The sequence below is a fragment of the Gouania willdenowi genome, chromosome 5, assembly GCF_900634775.1.
Source record: "Gouania willdenowi chromosome 5, fGouWil2.1, whole genome shotgun sequence".
Taxonomy (NCBI): Eukaryota; Metazoa; Chordata; class Actinopteri; order Blenniiformes; family Gobiesocidae; genus Gouania; species Gouania willdenowi.
In genome coordinates this window covers 16,065,775-16,089,680 of record NC_041048.1, presented here as the reverse complement: position 1 = coordinate 16,089,680, position 23,906 = coordinate 16,065,775, and the positions used below count along the sequence as shown (strand labels likewise).

At 37.6% G+C, this 23,906-nt stretch overlaps 1 protein-coding gene across 1 annotated transcript in view; it reads left to right on the top strand.

Annotated features, from left to right (window-relative positions):
- The window catches only part of gnai2b (guanine nucleotide binding protein (G protein), alpha inhibiting activity polypeptide 2b), a 33,417-nt gene extending 10,266 nt beyond the window's left edge, over positions 1-23,151 (top strand). Inside the window, exons 2-9 of the mRNA XM_028446657.1 lie at positions 9,344-9,386; positions 11,334-11,475; positions 16,419-16,579; positions 16,964-17,092; positions 18,648-18,777; positions 20,712-20,865; positions 20,967-21,159; positions 22,016-23,151. Of these exons, the coding sequence (XP_028302458.1) occupies positions 9,344-9,386; positions 11,334-11,475; positions 16,419-16,579; positions 16,964-17,092; positions 18,648-18,777; positions 20,712-20,865; positions 20,967-21,157 (950 nt within the window). The 3' untranslated portion in view covers positions 21,158-21,159; positions 22,016-23,151. The remainder of the gene's footprint in view (positions 1-9,343; positions 9,387-11,333; positions 11,476-16,418; positions 16,580-16,963; positions 17,093-18,647; positions 18,778-20,711; positions 20,866-20,966; positions 21,160-22,015) is intronic.
- Positions 23,152-23,906: the final 755 nt, after the last annotated feature.

The following is a 23,906-nucleotide window of genomic DNA, read 5'->3' as shown; positions in this document are numbered from 1 at the left end:
TATTAATAGCAGGAGTGTTAAACTTGTTTTAGTTCATGGGCCAAATACACCTTTAATTTTAGATGCACCTCCCTGAAGAAGATTTTGCATAAGTTTCTCTTAATATTAGTTTTAAAAATTTGGATAATTTTCTATTTCTGAATAATTTAATCTTGTGACCTCTTAAGTGGACATATGTTAATTCCAATGTATTTGTTTTTGAAATGCACTTATCACCCCACAGTTGCCTGAACATGTATATCCTGCTGTACATTAAATACACTTTCTACATGCGATATTGAATGCTCTACATTCCATTGTTTCTCCATTGTAACTATGAATAGTGATAAATATTACAAAGAAATCATGGATAAACGGACGTTCCTGCTGCGCTATTAACAACAGTTTACAGTATTTATTCTTTACCAGCCAGCCAGTGGTAGCACTTTGAGTATCTTCAGAGAAGAAATGAACTGTACTCACATTACTGTAATGAAATTGCTTTTATGGGTACTTGTACTTTTTTGAGTATATTTTGAAATCAGTAATTTTACTAGTACATAAATACAAAAAAGTAAAGTAATTCATTACATTTCTACACCCAACCGTTACTGAGTAAATTATCATTTTACATTGTAAAAATACAAAAAATTGAACAACTATGAAATGCATCTCATCATAGCCGACCAATCAAAATAAATGTGATGCACGGCGCCAATACGGCATTGAATGCTGGTCATTTCTGAGTTTTTTTATTTTTATTGAATTTTTAAAAAAGAATTGTACATTTTGAAAAACCTTTTTATTTTATAGAGATACCTTTGTGGAAAATAAATTAAGTTCCATTTGTGCAAGATTATAGCTCTTCCTTTTTAGGTTTATACCTGAGATGTTTACTGTATGCCTGGGAACCGTGGCAAGATTTTATTTATTATTATATAAGATTTTACAACCAAAATAAATGTGGGGAATGAAAGTAACTTTTAACTTTTATGTTGAGTACTATCTAATTGAGCTACTTTTTTTACTTGTACTTGAGTATTTTATGTATGGCTTAATTGTACTTGTACTTGAGTACAATTTAAATCAAGTAACAGTACTTCTACTTGTAGTAGGATATATCAGTACTCTTTACACTTCTATGTGTCTTGCCCAAGAAGACTGTGTTTATATCAGGACTTTTACCACACTAATGAAAGTAAATTGTTGTTGGATTTTACTTTAGGCATCAAATATTCGAGCAAATGTAGCCTGACTGCTTGGTGATTTATTTATTCATGTATTTTGTCCCAAGAAGCAGGACTGTGTTACATTCATAACCTCATCTTCAGAAGTCAGATCCCTGTGAAAAAAACACCCACGCAGATCTAAAGCTGCCAGATCTTTTCCGGAAGTGGCTGTGTTTGTATCTCTGGCATGTAAAACATTCTGAGGGATGTAACATTTGGTAGGAAATGACTAAAATAAATATTCTTACTATCAGCAGGGTTTTCATTGTTTTTTTTTTTTTTTTTTTTTTTGCTGGGGTGATTCAACCACACTGGTGGAGTGTGCAGAAAGAAAACAGATCAAACAACGACTTACACTCTGCGGCTCATTGTTTCATGTGTGTTAAAAAGGAAGGTCCTCTCAACAGGCGGTGAAAATGCTGCATTTTAGAAAGGCAAGAAGCAGTCTGGAGCTGTTCTGGTGACACCCACCTAAAGCTTATTGGCAGTCATTTGAAGGAAGATTTCCAAAAGGGTGCAAACTAGAGGCATGCATGTTTCGCTTCATAGAATGCAGTAATAACGTGCTACTAAAACATAGTGTTCTCATCTAAAACCCTGCAGTAACTGGTTTTGTTGCCTCTTCTTGGTGTATTTAATTGCTGTTGCTAGTTTTTTCGATCAGGTGAGGTTTTCATGTTTTTGTTCACAAATGTACATTTTTTTGAGGGGGGGGGGGTATATGGTAGTGTAGTGAATGTGATTCATCAATATGTATATGTACAGCAGGCACAGTGTTCTGCAGAGCCAAGCAGCTGAAGCGCCACTGCTCCCTGCAAGACTGATGACCTACTTTTCCACGCAGTAACATACTGCACTGCAATACAATGTAGGAACACCCTCCAGCAACTCTGTTCCCCACATGCTAAGAGTTTGTTTAATAAAGCTAATAGTTGGCTTTCCAACCACCTGAGATGCCTAATCTAGATTACATATATTTGATTTTCCTAACCTGACATGTCGCAATGCAAGTGTTTCTCCTTACATATGAGAGCAGTGGAGTGCGTGCATGAAATTATTCAAAAGCTGCAGCAATCAGTCAGCTGATAGCCTGCTTTTAAACCTCTCATTCCTTCTGCTGAGATGGAACAGGCTGTTCAGTATTTGTCTCCTGACAAAAAGGAGGGGATATTTAGTGACCTGCTCATACCTTTGTTTTCTACAATTTAAATATGTCTCATTCTTGACCTTGATTTGTTTAATGTGCTAAACGTACAGAGTAAAAACATACTGTACATTAAAGGTCCACACAGAAATGTCTTAATCATTCAACAGTCCATTTGTAATATTTGATCAAGCCACAGGCCATTAGAATGTTATATTATTAATGTTATATTTGAAAGAATATGTATATTTTTCATTGAAAACAAAACAAACATACTTATAGAATAAAAAGCCATTTCATTTTTGACATAAATTCAATATTAGAATATTTAAATAATAGAATGAAATAGAATAGACTTTATTGTTCTGAAGCAGTTACAGAAAATATTTTTTTGAAAAAGAAGTATATCATGAGAGGTTTTTTCTTTATTTAAAAAAAAAATCGACAAAAACATTAATTTCTGTTCCCATAAATTTAAAGAAAATAAAACAAAATATCCCTTTCGATTTAACAAAAAAATCCAGCCCTTCATAGAATCTTTTGGTAAACAAATATATCAAGATTTCAAGAAGTCATATTGATAAACTACAGTACACTGCTGTTTAATGTTTGAAATTGATTATTGTGCCAGTTGCAAATACTCGGTGTGATGGTCAGCTACAAACACTAATACATGTTAACTACCGTAATTTCCGGACTATAGGCGTCTACTTTTTTCTCACGCTTTAAACCTGCGGCTTAACCAATGACGCTGCTAAATTGTGGATTTTTCCAGGTTTAATAAGCTTTATGCCGCCACAAAATTGAGCTCTGTCACATTAGACCAGGTGGAACAATGAATTTGTGAACATTAAATTGTTTTTACTCGCACATAATCATTCTGATCACTCATTTTGTCATGATGCACACTGCAACAACGCAGAGAAATGTTTATTTTGTAAGCAAGAAACTTTGAATCTGACAGATTATCAATATCCTGTGGGGTTCCTCAGGGCTCTGTTCTTGGACCCCTTCTGTTTAGCCTTTAAATGCTTACTTTAGGACAAATTTTACAGAAATGTAAGGTTGATTATCAGAGCTACGCAGATGACACACAACTATATCTATCGCTGAACCTAGATGACTACGGTCCCATTGAGGTGTTGTGTGACTGCTTATAAATAGTAAACTGCCAGATGAGTGAAAACTTCCTTCAACTAAACCATGACAAGAGAGAGGAGATTGTCTTTGGTAACAAGGAAAAGAGGACTGCTGTCAGCAAGTATCTTGACCAAGTCAAAAACCTTGGTGTTCTGATTGATTCAGATCTGACATTCAGCAGTCAGATCAATTCTATGACAAAAACAGCTTCTACCACCTAAAGAACATCTCCAGAGTGAAAGGTTTAATGACTCAGAAAGATCAGGAGAAACTGGTCCATGCTTTTATCTCCAGCAGACTGGACTATTGTAATGGTCTTCTGACAGGAATCCCCCAAAAGAGCATCAAACATCTACAGCTGGTTCAGAACGCTGCAGCTCAGGTCTGAACCAGAACAAAGAGGTCAGAACACATTACTCCAGTTTTAAAGTCTTTACACTGGCTCCCAGTCAGCCTCAGAATAGACTTTAAAGTTATGCTGCTGGTGTATAAATCTGTGAATGGGTTTGGTCCAGAATACATCAGTGAGATGATAGTCAGGTATGAACCCAGCAGATCTCTCAGATCTATGGACACAGGTCAGACAGTGGAGCCCAGAGTTCACAGTAAACATGGTGATGCTGCTTTTAGTTGTTATGCTGCAAAGAAGTGGAACAAACTGCCAGCAGAGCTGAAGTCAGCATCCAATATGAACATTTTTAAAAGATTAAGAGGGAGATTTTTGGTCATGTTGTTGATGTAACGTGTTTGTTGATGATTTAAAAAAAAATGTTGCTGCTTATTTTAATGTTCTTATTGATTTTAAGCTGTTGAATGTTTTCAGTTTAACTTTTTGATCAAATAAAGCATATTGAATTGCCTTGTGTATGAAATGCGCTATAGAAATACATTTGCCTTGCCTTGCCTTTGTGACAGCTGGGCTTTAAATAGCAACAGCATCGTTGTTGTGCTTTCTGCTCAGTGTCATCAACTCCCTGCGGAGGTTCACCTTTAAATGGGTTTTAAAGCAAGTTGTATTTGAGTAGTCGTGACAGTAACAGCAGGTGTCAGCGTGCCAGGATAGGAAAGCAGGAGGAGTCATATACGAGGGTTTATGACTCATTCTCTCACGGCCACCAAAATATAGATAGCCTGTGACGTCCACATAGGCTAAAGACTGTGTTCTATGCTTTATTAGAAAGATATGGACGTGGTCGATGACACAGTAATGTGACCCAACATTAGTCATCATTGTAGAACATAAGGAGGAATGCAGGAGGAGTTATCAATACTAATCTTTAGTAAAAACCTGCAAAACCCATGACACACTCAAATATCTGGCCTTGCTACACACGCACTGAGCCGCCAAGCTGCACTTATGTGTTCATACATGGTGTGAGCGAAAGTGAAGTTAAGGAATGATGCTGATGTTGCAATAACACTTTTGCTGTGGGATACACCTTTGTAGGGATGGGAAATTTATCCAGATTCAAGATATATCAAGTTTTCTATTTTGGCGATATAGAAAATGACAATATCGCCTATTGATATATATTTATATTTTTATAGCTTATTTGGTATTAAATTACTCTGTCTAGAAGTCGCTGCTTTTGCTACTTCTCAGAACAGCATCTGAAGTGCAGTTTGATTGATCACTTAGTGCATCCTAACCCACATCTTTCCCTGAACAAGCCACAGTACAGAACTCACTCACTCACACACGCTATCCCTTAGATGAGAAAAGGCCAAAAGTGGAACATATTGTGCAGCTGTTTGTTAGTAAATGTGCACGTCTGTAATTTTTCATCAGAAAATTTTACCCATAATTGTCTTTCTGGTAAGACTTTAATTGTGTTAAAAAATATAGAGATTCATATCGTGTTTTGCCATTTTGAGGAAAAATACACCTTTGCTTTGTTTGCACGTTTCCTGAAACGGCTAAACAAAAATGTATTTCAACATGCTCTACTCTCTACATTGCGTCTTCACTGCAGATCTTGCTTTTCATTTAACTAATTACTTGAATTCTGAATTAATTAAGCACTTGTTCTAATCCTCATCCCTCTGCCTTCTCTCCTTAGCAACATCCTCCTCATCCTTCTGCTCTCATGTTCACGTATATAATGTTTTCTTTTAAGCTTTTCTTATGCACGTTTCTAAATCTTAATTTCATTTTAAACTGCAATGAGTTTTTTTTGTCCTGAGAATGGAGACTGTGCCTGTTCAGCATCTTAAATCCATAGGTTGTACACATACTGTACCTCCTCCCTGCCTAATACAGTTAGCCCCAGCCTCCCAGACTTTAATCATGTTTGGCTGATTGTTAAGAGTCTTTGTACGGTCAACCTAAAATACCCTAAAATGCTCCTGCTCATTATATGCTTGTCATCAAATAAAACCACTGTAAATGCAGGAAACATAAGAATAAATCACCAAAAAAGCATAAGAAACACGATTTAACTATTAACCATTGCTTCTTTACTCGCACTTCTTCCTTTTCTGCCTATGTCTCAATGTTAAACACAAGTACAACATTTATTTCTGCATTTAAAGCTTACTTATGTGGCTGAGTCCAAAATTTAAGGAATGTTTCAGAACAACAAAAAGCGACTTGAAGAAACCTAGTGTATGAATACAGTATTTGAAAGAGTCTGAAGTGAATACGTAATCGGTCGTATAATTTGGCTTCAGATTTCCTGTTTTATTAAAAGATTATAGCATTTAGATAAATAAGAGCATCTCATATTATGGGCCTCTTTTTGCAAAGGCTGGGGGTAGAATGTTAATAGAAGAGTTTTAACCTCAATCACTTTGAAATTTGACGTTGTTGTTTTATGCATTTTCTGAGCTCTGAGTATCTAATAGGTCAGTGATTGGAAACATTGTGCGATCAGTAAGAATTAGTAAGTGTGCTACTCCTACCATGGTGTCATCTGTGTCAGTTAAATATTTATGACAGCTTTTTATGGGGTCTATTATTGTAATACAATGCAATACAATCCGTGTGTCTGTACATTGATCTGTGTGTGTAGAATTAGGATTTGTAATGTACAGACATATGGATTGTATTATGCACACACAGTTTTTGTTACAAAAATGGCCCCATAGCTCTTGTCCGACAGTAAATTTGTGTTTTCAGTATTTCTACACGTTGTGGTGATCATTGGAAACCAGATTTTAGCACTGGTGCAAAGCTGAGACTGGGGAAACAGTGTTTCCATTACAGTGAAGTAATGCTGTGTGTGTGTGTTGTGCATTAGTAAAAACAAGCTTGTTCGTGCTGCAAGCAAATCAATGAGTCTTTGTAACACAATGCTGCCCTAGCTCTCTAATATCATTGGATGGCATGCACGCTGGATACATCTGCTCTCTTACAATGTGTTATTAATGAAACCATAAAAGTAAATACGGGAACCATTTCGTGCAAGGGTTTCACAGCCTCAGCTTCGTGTGTTTTGGTGGAGATTGCTTCACCGAGGATAAAAGTGTCTTTTTCTTCATCTTTTATTGTGATTTCCTTTCTCTTTGGAGCCAAAACATCAACTTTCAATCGAGAAGTCATACGACACGTCCACTGTAGTGAACAGCAGAACTTATGTTTATACTTATTATCATCTCTTCTAGTTGATTGTTTATTATTGAATTGTTTTCACTATTGGAGAGAGCACAGTTGACCGAGTCAAATTCCTCGTGTGTACAACATACACTTGGCGAATAAAGATGATTCTGATTCTGATTCTGATTCTGAACTTGTAGACTGACAAATGAAAGCGACACTTCAAAATAAAAACTGGCATATTTTAATCTATAGTTCCGGTTGGTGGTGGTGGTGGGGGGTGGGGTGGATAAACAATAAATGAGCTAATAAACACTGGGCATATGCTTCAAGCTGTCTATTTTTTGATTAATCTAGTGATTTATCTACTGATCTATCAATATACTGTATTTCCATTTATCAGTGTTCCATGCCTGCTGGTGTTGGTCCAAATGACAGTCTTCCTGTTCAGCTGTGTCCATCAGCTCATCTGATGGGTCATAAAAGCTGAACTTTCCTGAACGTGATTATCTCTGCCTGTGTTCGTCCTTCTAGAACAATAAAAGAGAAAAAAATCTAAAGGGTATTGTAATGTATCACCAATAAAAAAAAAAAGTGCACTTTTAGTGCTTTTCTTCACACTTTTTTTTTTGAACATAATTTTGTTTTATGCTAAGGACAACACAAAGACGTTTGTTAGAGGTCTTTGTTGTGTATGAGCAGTCACAGCCGGAAATCATGAGATATTTACATACAAGCCCCAACAGAGTTCACCCTGGGTGACACAAATGGGTCGAAGAGGCAGTAGACTTACCGAGAGATGAGTCTGGGAGGACATTAAAGTAATTTAGAGGTGGAAAATTTGCTAGAGAAGTGCACGTCAACGGGGCCACCTCATGGTTTGCTCGAAAGAAAGTCATCCAACTAAACTTGTAGCGTTGTCTTAAATTTTCTGATAGAACTTGAAGTTCAAATTCACTTCAGGTACCTTTTAATGAAACACAAGCGTTGATTTAATGAATTACGATTTTTTCTAAAACATAGCTTGTATGTTTCTTACTGAAAAAAAAAAGTTTTGCGGCAAGTGTTTTTATGTAAATTAAGAGCTAGCGGGTTAGTTATTGGTTAGCTAAGTCGCCTAAATAGTTTGCATGTCTATTTCAACTTATATTAATAAAAAGGCTTTCATCGTTAATGTTTAAATGGTTCAGCTCTTACACCGGTTCATGATACTGGAAATGTCCACAATGATAAAAAAAAAAAAAATCATATCTTAACATTATCTGTCTCATTGCTTCTCTTCCCTGGCATGGATATTTTCTTTCATTCTCCATTTTGATTTTGCACCAGTCTGAAAATACATATTTCGGTCCTTCCACCATAACACATGCTAAGTCAATAGAGAAGCCAAGATGTTTTTTTTTTTTTTTTGTTGTTTATGTATTTTCTAATCAGCTTGTTAGTATGGTAGCTCAACAAAGTTAAAACATAGACCTCAATAAATGAATATACTGGGCTTCAGGGGGCTCTAACCCTATGATGGATTATGGGGTAAACAGCAGGACAGAGGATACTCTTTGACTTTGATACTCTGAGATCTTTTAAGTGACCTCTAAGAGTACTCTGCAGGTGTTTGGGTCACTTAAAGAACTTTGAACCCTAAGAATAAGGGGACTTCTTTTACCACCACTGCTTACAAGCAAAGCTCCCTTTAGATTTGAAATATTAATGGATGAGTGGATAATTCTGGAGTCAGGAAGGTGACCTTCATAAAGTACATTCATGCGTCTGCAGGGAGAGCTAGTTACTTCATTTTCCTCACCATTTTTAATCTTTGTGAGCATTTGAGTACCAGTGACACATGCTCTTTAAACAAATTATGGATGCTCTAAGTTACTTAAGAGAGTAAAAGTTCAAACAATTCAACACTGTCAGAAAAATGACCCCTAGCTAGGGTTGAGAAGTTAAATGAGGTTCATGTAAAATGTTTTCCTTGTGTATCTGTTTGTCTACACGAGAACAAGTTTTGTCAAGTCTCGAGTTTCCACTCCTCCCTCCATCTTTTCTTACCAATAAAGTGATGAATCTCTTCTCCAATGGCCACCAAATGCTATACAGCTGTTAAATAATTACACATCGCTAATTCAACTATAGTAATGTTATTGCACAAAAGTTATGTGCATACATAAACCAGATAACTAAGATGGCAGACAGTCATTTCAGCTTTTGGCCATCACTGAGTCATTAATGTTTTAGGGTTTTTAGTTCAATTTAACTGCAATGACGAGCACAAAACTAACATTTTTTGTGTAACACGTGTTATTAATGTATCCACAGGTGCTGGGGAGTCTGGGAAGAGCACTATTGTGAAGCAGATGAAGTAAGTAGCAAAATTTAGTTTGAACCAGCCAGTATTGCATTTCAACCCAGGAGAACCGATTTAAATAAATACCTGCTTACAATTGCAAAAGAATCCAACATAAACTCGGAGCCAAGTCCATTGATTTTTGCATGATAAACTGAGCAGACACACTTTAAAACAATCTATGCATTAACTCGTTTTTTTACTCTAAGATTAACTTTTTTACTCTACGAAAGTTTATCAAACTAATGGAACTTTTTTTTTGCTCCTCAATCACTTTGACCTGTAGGGTTTAATGTGATGGTCAGCCACAGAACAATTGGTTTTAGAAGGCTTATTATGACCAATTGAGCTCTACTTGAATTTAAAAGCGTGTTCAACAAATTAGTACATTGTTTGATTTTCTGTTTGAGCAAATGAAAATGTAATATTTGAGGCTGACTGGTTTAATTTACATCTACATTGCAACTTGAACAGAGTTGTTTGTTTGTGAAATCAGATTATCTCTGTATGTTCATTTATAAGTGACAGCTACCCAGCCATAACTGAAGCCTCCATCTGGCTATTTATATTTAACAATATCTTTCTAATATACTGTATTTGCCGCTCAGTACTTTCAAGCATTGACTTTGTAATCCCCGCCCTCTCCGAAGTCCTTTATCTTTTGTGAAGTATTGTCCCATGATTAGAGACACTTCAATTGTTTTGCTGAAAGTTCCAGGCAGTGGCGATGCACCTTTTACGAAGCCCATCATGACTTTGTACAGCAGTGATCAAGCAACCATTATGTCTTCAACCGTTCCCTTAAATAGTGCAGGAAAGGCGATCAGGAGATTGGGTACACCTGGGAGGGGAGCTTTTGGCAAGTATTTTTACCATTTATCAGCTATCCTAGATATTGGTTTGAAATATCTGCAAGTCATTTGGACTTGGCAAATTAAAAGTTAAAGATATCTAACACCCTTATCTAATGTAATTACACCTAGCCAAGACTGACTCTCCTTGACCTGGCAAAATGACGTACCTCATTCACATAAATGGGAAAAGTGAGGTAGTTTGGCCTTGGCAGAATTTGAGATATGTCATGTATATTTCAAATGTGAACCTACAGGCATTAAGTGTTAAACGGATTAACGATTGGAGCCTTTTCATTTACTAAACACACACTGACAGAACTCAGGAGTGTAGAAAACAAACAGAAAGCCAGGCCCACTTACGAAGAATAAATCAAACATGTTATTAAGAAAAAAAGAAAAGCAAGACCAGCAGGAGCAAATCAAAACAGCAGAACTAATCTGACTGCACCACAGAGCAACTCAAATAAAGAGTCATGGAAACAAAGCAAACAAACCCTGAACAAAAACACCTAAACCCAACAATGAAAAGAATCAAATATCACCCATAAACCCCAAGTCCACTTTAAATCTCATCGTGAAATCTAATGTAACTTCTACACTGAGTTAGATTCATGTTCTCCTTACACTTCACAGGTCATTCAGTCTGTTTTTGTTAAGCTGACATCATGTATCGCAACAATAACCTCCGCGGTTACCAACAGTAACCACATGTAAAAGGAAATCATAAATGGCTATTTCTTCAGGGTTGTATTGAATCAATTTTTCATCACGTTGAATATTTGTCACTTACATGGCACAGTTAAAAAGGATAGACATACGGAAAATCAGCTTGCATGACAGCTGGACAAATATAAACATATTCATAGTATGATAATGGCAGTAGTGATTTCAAATACTTGAACCGATTCTGTATAGGGGTCCTTGTTTCCAAAATGCTTAAAAACGTTCTATTCAAGCCTAATGTACCTGTATAACTGATGATAAAAATGTATACAGTAGCTTAATGAACTGAATGCGTTTTAGAGACAATCAGAAACACTCTCTTGCACCTTTGTTTTGTCCTGATTAAATGTTGTTTGATATGATTATGTATTTTTGTTGTCTTCAGGATTATCCATGAGGATGGCTACTCAGAAGATGAGTGTAAGCAGTACCGGGCAGTGGTTTATAGCAATACTATCCAATCCATTATGGCCATTGTCAAAGCCATGGCCAGTCTGAAGATAGACTACTGCAATGCTGCCAGAGCGGTAAGCCAATTATTGAAAAACACATTGCTTTTAATTATGTGATTTTGCTCCCTGGTTAAACACTTTTCCAATGCTTTTTATATTAGTTTACCAAAAAGCAAAAAAAGAATAAACTTTTAAAAAAGCTACAGCATGTGAGGATGCAGTGTTTGTTACCTTCAGCCCTGTCTTGCATTTGGTTTATTGGCGCTGTTCTCATCCATTTCCTGAATTCAGAGACAAAATGATTGTAAAAGCAGAACTGCCTCTGCATTTTTCACACCCCTTCATCTGGATATCGTATCCACTTGAACTAATAATCATAAAACCAGGTTAAAAGAGAGAGATAAATTGTCTTTTTGTTCTTTGCTTTGTAACTCCCACTCGGCCAAAACCATGGGCACTCTGCCTGCGTTAAAATCAAATGTGAGATCATTTGATTTCAGTATACACCTGTTCACAGCAGCATCACTGCTTGCAGGGTACAGTGGAATCATTTTCTGGTGCAAATTTAAAAACCAGCATAGATACAGTCCTGGTAAATAAACCATCTCCATCTCTGAACTGGTAATGAAGACGTACAGTAAGTATTAGGCATGCAACAATTCTCAATAATATATTCAACCGTTTAGTACAGCATCCACGGTTCAATACTGACTTGTAAACCATGTTTTTTATGGTTTGGTTAAGCACTTGTCCTTTGGAAGTGTTATTAAGTTTTATTTTATAGCATACAATACACCATGCGTAGTAATGTGTATAAACTTTGTTTTTGCTTCAAAGTAAAATAAATTGTTTAAAGTATTCTCTGGCTGTTTTTTAAAATGTACTTAAAACACTTAACGGCCAGAGCTATCAGAACCGAACCGTGACCAAAAAACCGAGGTACGTATTGAACCGTGGGCTGACTATTATTGCCCCAGTATGTATGACTAAAGCTGGGGACATGAAACCAGGACATGAAACCACAAACCATACAGCGACATTTAGCATCCCAAAGTGGATTTCCCTCAATTATTGTACAGTTGTTGAGTGCGTCTCTTCAGATGCTTACAGCCTTTTTTGTGAATATTGCAGCTAATTGATCAGATTGAATTCTCATATTAGTTTATCACATACAAGCTGATCTCCTGATGCATCATAACAGGTGTTTAATATATAAGGATAAAATGCCCTGCGATGGACTGGCGCCCTGTCCTGGGTGTACCCCCGCCTAATGCCCAATGACAGCTGGAGAAGGCACCAGCAGACCCCCACAACCCTCAAAAAGAACCTGTAGATTACAATTTAGCATCAACTAAATACTGCTGTGCTTTTTTTTTTGGCAAAGGGCTCAAAACAGATCTGCAGTGTAACCTGTTGCACACATTTAATTTGTTTTTAAAATGTAAAAAATGAGACTAACGGAACTGATTAAATTTAGTATTTTTTGTTATGTTCTAAACTTTTCATTTATATTTGCGATAACTACCTCATATGCAGTTAAAACAACAAGTTTGTTTTGTTTCATAGATATTGTTCAATGTTTTACAATAAAATTTAATGGGAACATTCAAGGTGTATGCTCGGGATCGACCAGTGTCGGAATCGGCAGGTCAGGCTTTTAAACAAGTTCTGATTAACTGCGGCCGGGCCCGTGGAACGTCTCCGCTCCGAATTACACGTTCCGGGGAATTCAGTGAAATGACTTCGTTCCACAAAGTAAAACAAGTGAATTTGTTTGCCATAAAATGGTAATCTACGTTGAATTGCCTTTGGAATACTGTATCACACGACTATGTTCCGATACATTTAGAAATTACCAGAAAAGGGTCCCCCCCTTCAGAAAGGTCTCCGAGAGGCTCTTGACATCTGCTCATAGAATATCCATGTCAAATTGCAGTCCGATTCAACAAGCATTAACAAAGGAGTAGTCATTTAAAAAATGCCGCCCCCGTGGCGCATAAGGAGAAATGGGCCGCATTCATATATTGGTATGTGTCAATGATTCGGTACCACCAACTGTCGCAATATTTGACTCACAAATGCATGAGAAATCGACTTTCTTGTCTTTTTTTTTTTTTTTTCTTTTGGGGCCCCAAATATAAAATCGGGCTCTGGGCGTCGATGCGTATACATCCATAGAATATACCTACCAAATTGAATGAATAACAGAACATGAATATAACTAGTGTACACAACAACAAGAAGAAATTAAAGAACAAAGTGAGTGGCGTTTTGAGTCCGGTAGCCTGGCCTAAAAATCGGTGATCGGCCAGAAAATTGCAATCGGTGCACCCCTTATTTTACTCTATCTGAAAAAGATAATACATTTGCTGATTTTCCAGTTTTACGGGTGCAGTGTAAAAACTGCACAGACGCTCCAGCTGGGAATGGAGCATGTTTGTCACACCAGGACTCATCATTGTCATTGACAACCACTGCAGTGCAGCACATAGTCATAACTTTGAAACAGCTGGGAGACGTGTCATTTCACAACTTCTCAGGGACTGAAAATCTTCCAACTGTATTGTGGCAAAAGCATTTTTGATGTTTAATATAGTCTTTCAAGTTCAATTCAATTCAAGCACCTTTTTTGTTTTTATTTTGAATTTTATCTGCTTCTTTGGTAGATTTAATGATTTGTTATATGAGACAGTGGAATTCAATTCTGTCGATCACTGGGTTTCCATTACAGATTTTCGTAAAATAAAAGCAATATTTCTAAATGTCGACAAAGTATATTTGCGCTTTGAACGTGTTTCCATTAAAGGTTGTTTTGCTGTAGGAAGATGGACGCTCCAAACCTCCTTATAACTCTCCGCTTTCCTTTGTTATTTGCCATCGAATGTGGCAGTAATAATTTTTAAGTATAATGCTAAGAAATGTCCCGGTCTCCTCTTCTGTCTACACGTACCACGCCAAATTTTCTCAGAGAGAAGTGGTCATGTGACCATGTACATCATGTTCTGTGACGTGTATTTGTGGAAAAGGTATTTCCATTTTGCAGCACATTTCAATATCGAAACGTCTAAAATTCCTCCTCATGAAAGCGTAAAAACTTTTTAGCGATATTTGAGTGTTTTATCGAAATTCACCTGTTTCCATTACTAATTTTTAATGCTACTACCGGTACTTGCCCTAAAACTCTTGACTGGGGTACTGTTAGTTTTTTTATGCCTTAAAACTGAAAAAAAGATGAAGAAACTGAGCAAGAGAATGTTTTTAAAATATGTAGTTAGATTCCTGTTGATTTACCGGTTCCACGCGCATTTTCTAAAGCCAGGAAAACCCTTCTTGAATGCAGCGTGCATAATGCAGCTTAACACAAGCGCTGTTATGGTGCTTTGCAGCACTTACTCAATGAATTTTCCTCTGGTGGCGTATTTCACTCAGCTCGAAAAACATTTGAAAATGTGCCTGATAGCTGATGGACTTCAACAGGCAATAACTCAAATAGCCCAAATTAGTCTAATTAAATCGAACTGCAACAGATTTAAGACTCCCTTTGACAGCTGGAAATAGATGTCCATAAAAACTCAATATTTAAAGATGGCGACTGACTGTAATTCCATCTCACTTGTTTTGATATTAAAAAATAATGATTTGGTGTAATACATCTGTCGGGGCAAAAGAACGGCGTATTCTTCGATCTCCATCGTGTAAGCCAGGAAAGGATGCCTAAAACAATAAATATGATGGTGGACATGTCTTTTTTTCCACATCAGTAATATGACCCGTCTTTAACACACAAAAAAACAATGTATATGGAGTGTGGAAGAAATCCAGACCACAAGGAGGAAATCCATGCAAACTCCACAGAGGAAGCTTCTCCACCCTGGAATCAAACCACAGCACCATAGTGCTGCAAGATGTAGATGAATCTAATGTAACACAAAACAGAATAGATTTGGGCACAGGTTAGACATTCATTATTTTCTGTTTCAAGATACAAATTAGAAACATGCATATAAATAAACAGCAGACAAACGGTAGCACTAACATAACAGGCAAAGGCTCCTGCAGCACATGACAAAGCTGTGTCTGTGCACATGCATGTGTACGTGTGTGTGTGCATGCCTGTTAGCAGATGTGTTCACTGTTCTCTAATCAAATCTATAATCAAGGGGTTAAGGACTCCTCTTTGGCGATGTGTTTTCTCCTCACAGATCTGTCAAATGGCCGTGCGTACGTGACAACTGTACTCTCACCCTCCCACACACACACACACACACACACACAGCCATTATTGTCCTGGCTTGTGCACAGCAGCTCTGCAGAAAGACTTGTGCAGGCACATGCATAGATACAGCTGTACAGAGCATGTATGCATGCATATGTTAATGTGGAATGCATAGAAATGAAATGAAATGACGCGCTGTCTATCATTTTCTTTTTATCTTGTTACATTACATTACATTTTGACATTGACTTCCTAATTTCTTTTGATTGTCTTTCTGTACACCTTACAATTAGGACTGTCATTAAACTATCATTAAAGTTTAATGATAGTCCTAATTGTATCTTCTTCTAAATTGAAAGCAACCATGTTTTGTGAACAAAGGATTACTGTGAGTGCCATACGTTTCGTTACTTGCATTTCAACTAGAGGGAAGTATTTTCTTCCTGCTATTAATAAAGCTAATTATTTTAGTTGCTATACGATTACATGGAAAATATCTCTGCAATGTTCCCATGAACATGTTATAATTATTGTGTAAAGATACATGTAATGAATGGCCAACAGAAATGATTATTTAGCCTTTTATTTGATTCTATCTTTTATTTGATTCTATCTTTCTTTAAATGTTTGAATGTGTTGCTATTTGTAAAGTGAAAATGTTCATATTGTATTTATGCTGTGCAGTGGACTTGTGAGCCTTTGATCAAGGTTTGACCTTTAATACCCTGAAATCTTAGTGAACATGTTTGTTTGTTCCTCTCAGTGTAACCATTTGGCTCTGTGTTTTTATCGCCCCCTGCAGGATGATGCTCAGCAGCTTTTCGCCCTCTCTGCAGATGCTGAGGAACAGGGGATTCTCCCTGATGACTTGGCCAATGTGATCAGGAGATTGTGGGGTGACAGTGGGATACAGAGCTGTTTTACAAGGTCACGAGAATACCAACTTAATGACTCCGCAGCCTAGTGAGTGGTCATTTTTCATTGTTTTTCCTATAACCTCATGATTGTTTTGTTTTTTTTTAGAAAAAACCAGTGCAGTTGGCGATCTTAAACGCCTTTTATTGCATTAGTCTAAAACGAAAAACCAACTTTAGAAGATTTAATATATTGTTGCTAGCTAAAAATATTATTTTGAAAGCATGATCATAATGTTATCGAATCTGCTATATGTTGTGTAAAAGCCAATGGTTATAAAAACCAACCCTTTGTCCCAGGGATTTCAAAGCGTACACGTAAAAAGTTAACAAAGGCTAGCTAGACTCACGTAATGGTAATTACAGTGACACAAACATGGTTTTTAAAAACAAAGAATGCCTTTATTCCAGTTTTCTTTTCTTGCTTTCTCAGCTATCTGAATGACCTGGAGAGGATTGCTAAAGCAGATTACATCCCCACCCAGCAGGACGTCCTGCGGACTCGGGTGAAGACGACTGGCATTGTTGAAACCCACTTCACCTTTAAGGAGCTACACTTCAAGTACGCTCACATCATAAACACATTTTTCATTCCAAGATAAAAGGAGACATTGACACTGTCAGAGTGAAACTGTGATCTTTTTATCCAAACAAGCCATTTGCAACAGAGAAGTGCCTCTGACACAGTGTGTATTAGACAGTACATGATCCAGGCTTTTCCTGTTCACTGGCCTGTGAAATTTGCTTTCTGGGTTATGTGGTTTTATAGCTATATAAACAGTCCAGTTCAAGTGCCATGAATGCACACAAACACGCTTTGTAAAGTTTCTAGAGCTATTATTGGAGGAAATCAACCTCCATCATGTTTGCCAGTCAACAACAGTGTTTTCACTGAAAAGCACATCAATACTGTTAGCAGTTTATTTCCAGCCTCCACAAAACCAGTTTAGAGACTGGAATGTTCACAATAACGATAGACGAGAATGGGCGGTTGGAATAATAACTATGCTTTTATTTGATTTTTACTCTGGGCGTACTTGCTTAAACTCAGGGTGACTTTTTCCATCTTATGAAAAATTAATAAATAAACAATAAAATAAGTAAGACAAATTTTGCCTATTTAAAGTGCAAAAAGTGCCACTCTGCACATATAACGCAAAAACAGACTGACAATTAATGCGTCTACAATTAAAACCTGAACTTTGCGTTACAAGTTTTAAAAAAAATCTAACTGGAATTGTCTTCACAGCCCAGATTTAAGATATGGACATGTTCTTTTCTCGCATGTCTACTCTTTCTGGGACCTTTGGATATTTGGTTGAGAGCAGCTAAGCATTCTTGGTAATTACAGATAAGTAGAGGTGACCGCACATCTCTGACGTGGCCTGTTTCCTGTTAAAGAGTCTGATATTTACATTCTTTCCCAGCCTCACTGCTTGGCTTTGAATTATACATGGGACCAATCAATGAGGTGAAAGTCATGTTTGCGCCTGTGCTCGTCATGCCCCCTTTTTTTGTTCAACGGGCAGAATAATCCTCTAAATACAGAAAATCCTCATATTTTGTTGTAGCTTTGATTATTATTCATCAAAGGGAGCTCTTTTGTTTGCTGAACATGTGTATTTGCCAGCGCCTCGTTCTGAATTTTGAGAGCAGTTTGTTGTCTTAAGAGTCACCAGTAAGCAGAAGCCTTTTGCAGTCCCACCATCTTGCAATCATTTTTCTTGTATTTGTTGTTGCCAAAGTTCTTTAAAAAATTCTGCCTTTTTATGAGATTTTTTGTGCAATAAAAAGGATTTCTTAAAAAATTGCAATACGACACTGCAGTGGGAAGCCCTGCTCTAAAGCTTTTTAAGCTTTACAGCAGGAGATTTGTGTATATACACACAGGATATGCAGTAGTTTGTCTGAAATTACTGGAAATCTGTTGGAATCCCTCAGAATGGAGTTCAAGTAATGTTTTGTTAAATGTATAACAACATTACACAGACTGCCCACTCTCCTCCTCATCTTTTTTCCAAAACCTCATTAAATGTTGCTGTATTTCCAAGGATGCAGCACTGCCACATTTTTCCCGGCTGAAAAAAAACCACCTCACTTTACAATTTACTTTGCAGGATGTTCGATGTTGGAGGCCAACGTTCTGAGAGAAAGAAGTGGATTCACTGTTTTGAAGGAGTAACAGCCATCATTTTTTGTGTTGCACTGAGTGCGTATGACTTGGTGCTGGCTGAGGACGAGGAAATGGTAAGAGAAGCCCCGCCCACACAAATAATTTTTTTAGGCATTCATTTATTTACTTGAGCTGCCTAATTAATCTGCTTTTTAATTTTAGTATGGAGTAGTTCTCTTTGTACTACATTGTTATGGTCTTCCAGCCCTAGGATTGATTAGAAGTAGGGGAAATGCAGGTAACACTGGGTTAATTTAATAAACAAAAAAACAACTTTATTTTGGAGAGAGTTAATCATGATTTCTTTACCCACTTATGATTGCAAATAGGGATGCACGATATTGGATTTTGTTTTTTTCTTTTATCCAATTTCCGATATTCTACAACTCATTTTGCCGATAACCAATACCGATTTTCTATAGTGGAATTAACATCCAGAATAATTCTGCAGACTCTTTATCATGTTGGCCTGCTGGAAAATGCATACATATGACGAAGCTCACAATAATGTAACATTAGTAATCAATCCTCGTTGTGCAAAATACAAAAAATAGTACAGCTTATATTATATACAATTACACTTTATAGACTACAGTTACTGTAGGTACATATATATTTATTTTCGTTATTTTTTTTTTTATTATTATTCTTTACTTTTCCTTCTTTTTAATCTTTGTGGTATCCAGTGTGGACAGCAAAGTAAGAATTTCATTGTACAGGGAAACATGTTTCCTTACTGTGCACATGACAAACACTTGAATTCTTTGAATCTTGAATGTAAAACATGTTATTTTAAACAAAACAATTTAGATACTTGCAGCCTATCCTACTTAAGTTCTTTCTCATATTTCGTGAGATTTCTCACTATGGAATGCACTCCCATCTGCAGACCTCAAGCATTTTTCCAATTTGCCAGTCCTGATTGGCTGGTGAAAGGTGTCCGGCTTACCTTGCCTCCACTTGGTTGGCACTGTCCCCATTCAACGCCACACCACGATCTCGAACCTCCGGGCATTGGCACACCAGCCGACGGCTTGGCTCCAATGCTGCCCCCTGACGGTCCGGTGCACGTTGGCCCACCTCGCGGGCACTCAAACTCCAGTGGACTGCCCAGGTCTACGGTCCCGAGCTTCCAGACGCCCGCACACCAACTGTCGTCTCAAGCCCAACACTGCCCTTGACGCCTTCGCCAGTCCGGTGCACGTTGGGCCTCCTCGCGAAAGTTCACACTCCGGGGCGGTAGCACACCAGCTGGCTGCTCGGACCCAACACTGTCCTTGATGTCCTTCGACACTCTTTCGGCGCACATTGGCCTACGTCCCGACGAGCACACCTGTTAGCCACCACTTGGTAGCATCTAGCTATGCCCGGCTGGCCTCAGTTGCAGCTTTGCCGGCAAAGCCCCCTAAAGCGCACCCAGGCTAAAAGAGAAGAAAGTAACAGCCTGACCGCTCTCCTCTCCTCTGGTGAAGCAGCTGGATATTCCCCGTCTCCTAGCGACGCGACCCCCCCCCCCCAACGTCCTCAAGCACGCACATACGCACACGTTTTATTAGATATAATAAAGTGTGTCCCACTGTCGCACCCAGGCCAATGGCCAAGGGCGCAACAAACGAAAGCAAGTTCTGCCACAATAAGCAGCGCTGTGACAGCATCCACTGTTCCCCCTCGGTGGGAGGCCTCAACCCTTCCTGCTGCGCCGGGTGGGACAGAGCGTTTTTCACGTCTGTCGATCTGGATGATGCATATTTCCTCATCCAAGTGTATCCTCCTCTCAGAAAGTATGCGCTTTCCGGGGGATACGTTACGGGTACTGCATGCTCCTTTTTGGCCTTTCATATGCCCGAGGGTGTCTGTGCGGTACACGTAGGCGGTAAATGCCCCGTTGGGTCACGTTCAAAAGAGACATGATCAAAAAATGCCCTTAGATAACATGTATATTTCTAAAGTGTAGACATTGTCCTCTAGTGACCGTCCTGATATTGTGTTTTTGCTTTTTTTCTTTCAGAACCGAATGCATGAGAGCATGAAGCTTTTTGACTCCATCTGCAACAACAAATGGTTCACTGAAACCTCCATCATCCTCTTCCTGAACAAGAAAGATCTCTTTGAGGAAAAGATTTTGCGAAGCCCTCTCACCATCTGTTTCCCAGAGTACACAGGTAATGAATATCAAGACCAGCACCACCAGTACAAGTATAGACCCTGCACAGAAGCCCCTCCTGACTCTCTGCTATGATTGGATGTTACTTTGCTTTTGCAGGGGCGAACAAGTTTGATGAAGCTGCCAGTTACATTCAGACCAAATTTGAGGACCTGAACAAGAAAAAGGACACAAAGGAAATCTACACCCACTTCACATGTGCCACTGACACCAAGAACGTCCAGTTTGTCTTTGACGCTGTCACTGACGTTATTATTAAGAACAACTTGAAGGACTGCGGACTTTTCTGAAGGTATAAACGAATCTGACCTGATGGAAACATTTCTGAAAACCTAAATTTATTAGACTTAAGCTTTTTTGTTGTTGTTGTCTAATCACAAATACAACAAACCAGGAACAAATTTGGGGCAAAGACTATGTAACCTCTGTAGATGTTTGGCCTTTTTTTTTTCTTTCTGAGAAGTTTGGATATATCGATTCCGTGATATATCGTGGTATTTCACCGCGCGAATCGATCCAAAAAATGTCAAAATAATTTTTTTTAATAATGTTTTTTAACAAAAAAAAAAACATTTAATTGTGCTAACATATGCATAGCACATAAATGCCCAGTCACTAGGTGTCTGTGAACCACATAAGTCATTGTTAAACTACCTCATTCCTCAATCCATTTTAGCTTGGAAGTGTATTTATTTTACTATTTTCATAAAATATACTGGGCACTTTTATAGATGTATGTAGTTACTTTTAAAGAATTTAAGAACTTAACAGAATCAGAATCTGTTGTAGAAGCAAAAATTTAACTTTTTTGTAAAAATGTAATTTGACAGTTTGATAAACATACCATTTGTTTTTGATATTGGTACTTGGATTACAGTTATTTACTATTTACTTGTTCTCGCATGTTTAAAAAAATTAGAATAAATAGTATTTCATACCATTTTGTACTTGTAAAGGTGAAATTTGTAATTATTGATAATGCGATGTATATCATGTTGTTAAGTATCAGAATATATCGTATGACATGCAAATCGCGAATCATATCGTCAGATTCATGGCAATGTACACCTCTAGTTTACAGTGATGAAATCTTGAGTCAATTACGTCTGTCTATATCTATAACATCTGTCATCTTCTTTTAATTGCAGGATGGTGCCTGACTGCATGAGGGATTGCATTAGCCTGTTGATGATTACTGCTTTTCATAATGAAAACCCAAGTCTTGATTCTAAGAAAAAGAGGAACCTGAGAGGACTTCAACAATTACTGATTTACGTCCATCTCTGTCAAATGAATTTAGTATTTTTATAAATATATACGTTGTATGTACGTTTAAAGTTTCTCACTTATCAAAAGCTTATTGTTGTCATTTTGAACACTTGCACCTTGCACCAAAATCTCTCTAATACGACAGGAGCCATTAATAAAAATGAAGGAATTCATTCACAGCTTTTGATTGTTTAAATACTTTATATATTTGCCAGGCCAACAACTTGAAGAGCAAAAAGCAGACAACAATCCTGCTCTATTTCTTCTTAATATGAATGAAAAAACATCTGTATGATCCAGTTATGAAGCCACTTATTTACAGGATATTTAGTGTAATCTTTGATTTCATCAAACATGTATTGTATTTGGTTAAGGTGTTTCAGTGTTCGATTTGCTGTTTGCTTTTCATACCATTGTGGGTGATACGGGAGGGGAAAGATTTATTAAGGGGGGAAAAATGTGTTTAATGTTTCAAGAAGACTAAAGCCTGTTTTATTTCAAAGTAAAGAAGCATGGGGACTTAAAGGGCCTATGTTACGATGCGAGATTACCTCTTATCGTGCTAACTTCCAGGATTTAATCAGTGTGTGCTGGACTACGATGCTTGTAACGTCTTACGGAGCTAAATCTATATGGTTACTTATGCTGAATGGCTAGCCTGGTCGGGAGTAGGTTTTTGTTCTGGATAGAATCTTAGCGAGTACTAAAACTCCACCTCCTGACCAATCAGATCTCTTAGAAAATGACCTGCCCATTGTAAGAAGATCCTGATTGGTGCACATCTGACAGATGTGTTTAGGAAAGATGATGTATATTCTATCTATACATATGTATGATGTATAGATTATTAATGATAAATGCAATCCTTTCATTTACCGATGACATCCTATAGGAAATCTATAGATTTATATCTGATGGACTGATCTACAGTCAGGTGATGAAGCCTGTCTCTATCCGTATGCGGATATGACGGGTGGTCATATTAATTCATTCATATGCTGAGCCTGACCGCAATGAAAACAATGTGCTGTCATCCTAGCGTGTGTGTGATAAATAGGTCTACTTGAATAGTTCGATTCCTTTATTGTCTCACCATTACATCAGAGATGCACTGCAGAACAAGATTACGTTGCATTTTAGCCACAACAAAAACAGTTGTATAAGCAGCGAGAATAAAAGAAAAATAAATATATCAGTGCAAGGTGTATGTGCAAGAGATGATAAAGGTATTAAAGGGAAATTGATCAGAATGCTGTTCGTTTATCATCCTATCCAATGGATTAATATCATAAATAATCTCACGCTTTTACCCATTCAAAGAGTCGAAGATTCACTGCTAACATTCCTTTCTGATGCACGTTGCACTAGCACTGTTGCTCTTTGCTGTCATCATGGATTTAGATTCATTATCTTTGTATAAGATCATAAGCTGTTCCTCCATTTAAAAACAAAAAAAGGTCGCTCTGACCAATCACTATAATGGAGGAAACAGTCAGACGCTGCAATCTCCACCCCTTTTATGTGAATGCTTATTACCCAGGCTTAAAACACTTGGCTGAAATTAGCGAGTTGTGAGCGACCGTCGTAAGACAGCTTCTCTCTGACAGGAATGTTTGGTTATTTGAAGCCCGCTAACGGAGATTAATCCAGGATATGATTATCTAGATTCGTAGCATAGGCCCAAAAAGGACGAAGAGAAGCTGTTTTTTGTACAATGTTTACACAGATTTAACACTGACTCTTGTACTATAGTGCATTGTTCTGCATGAC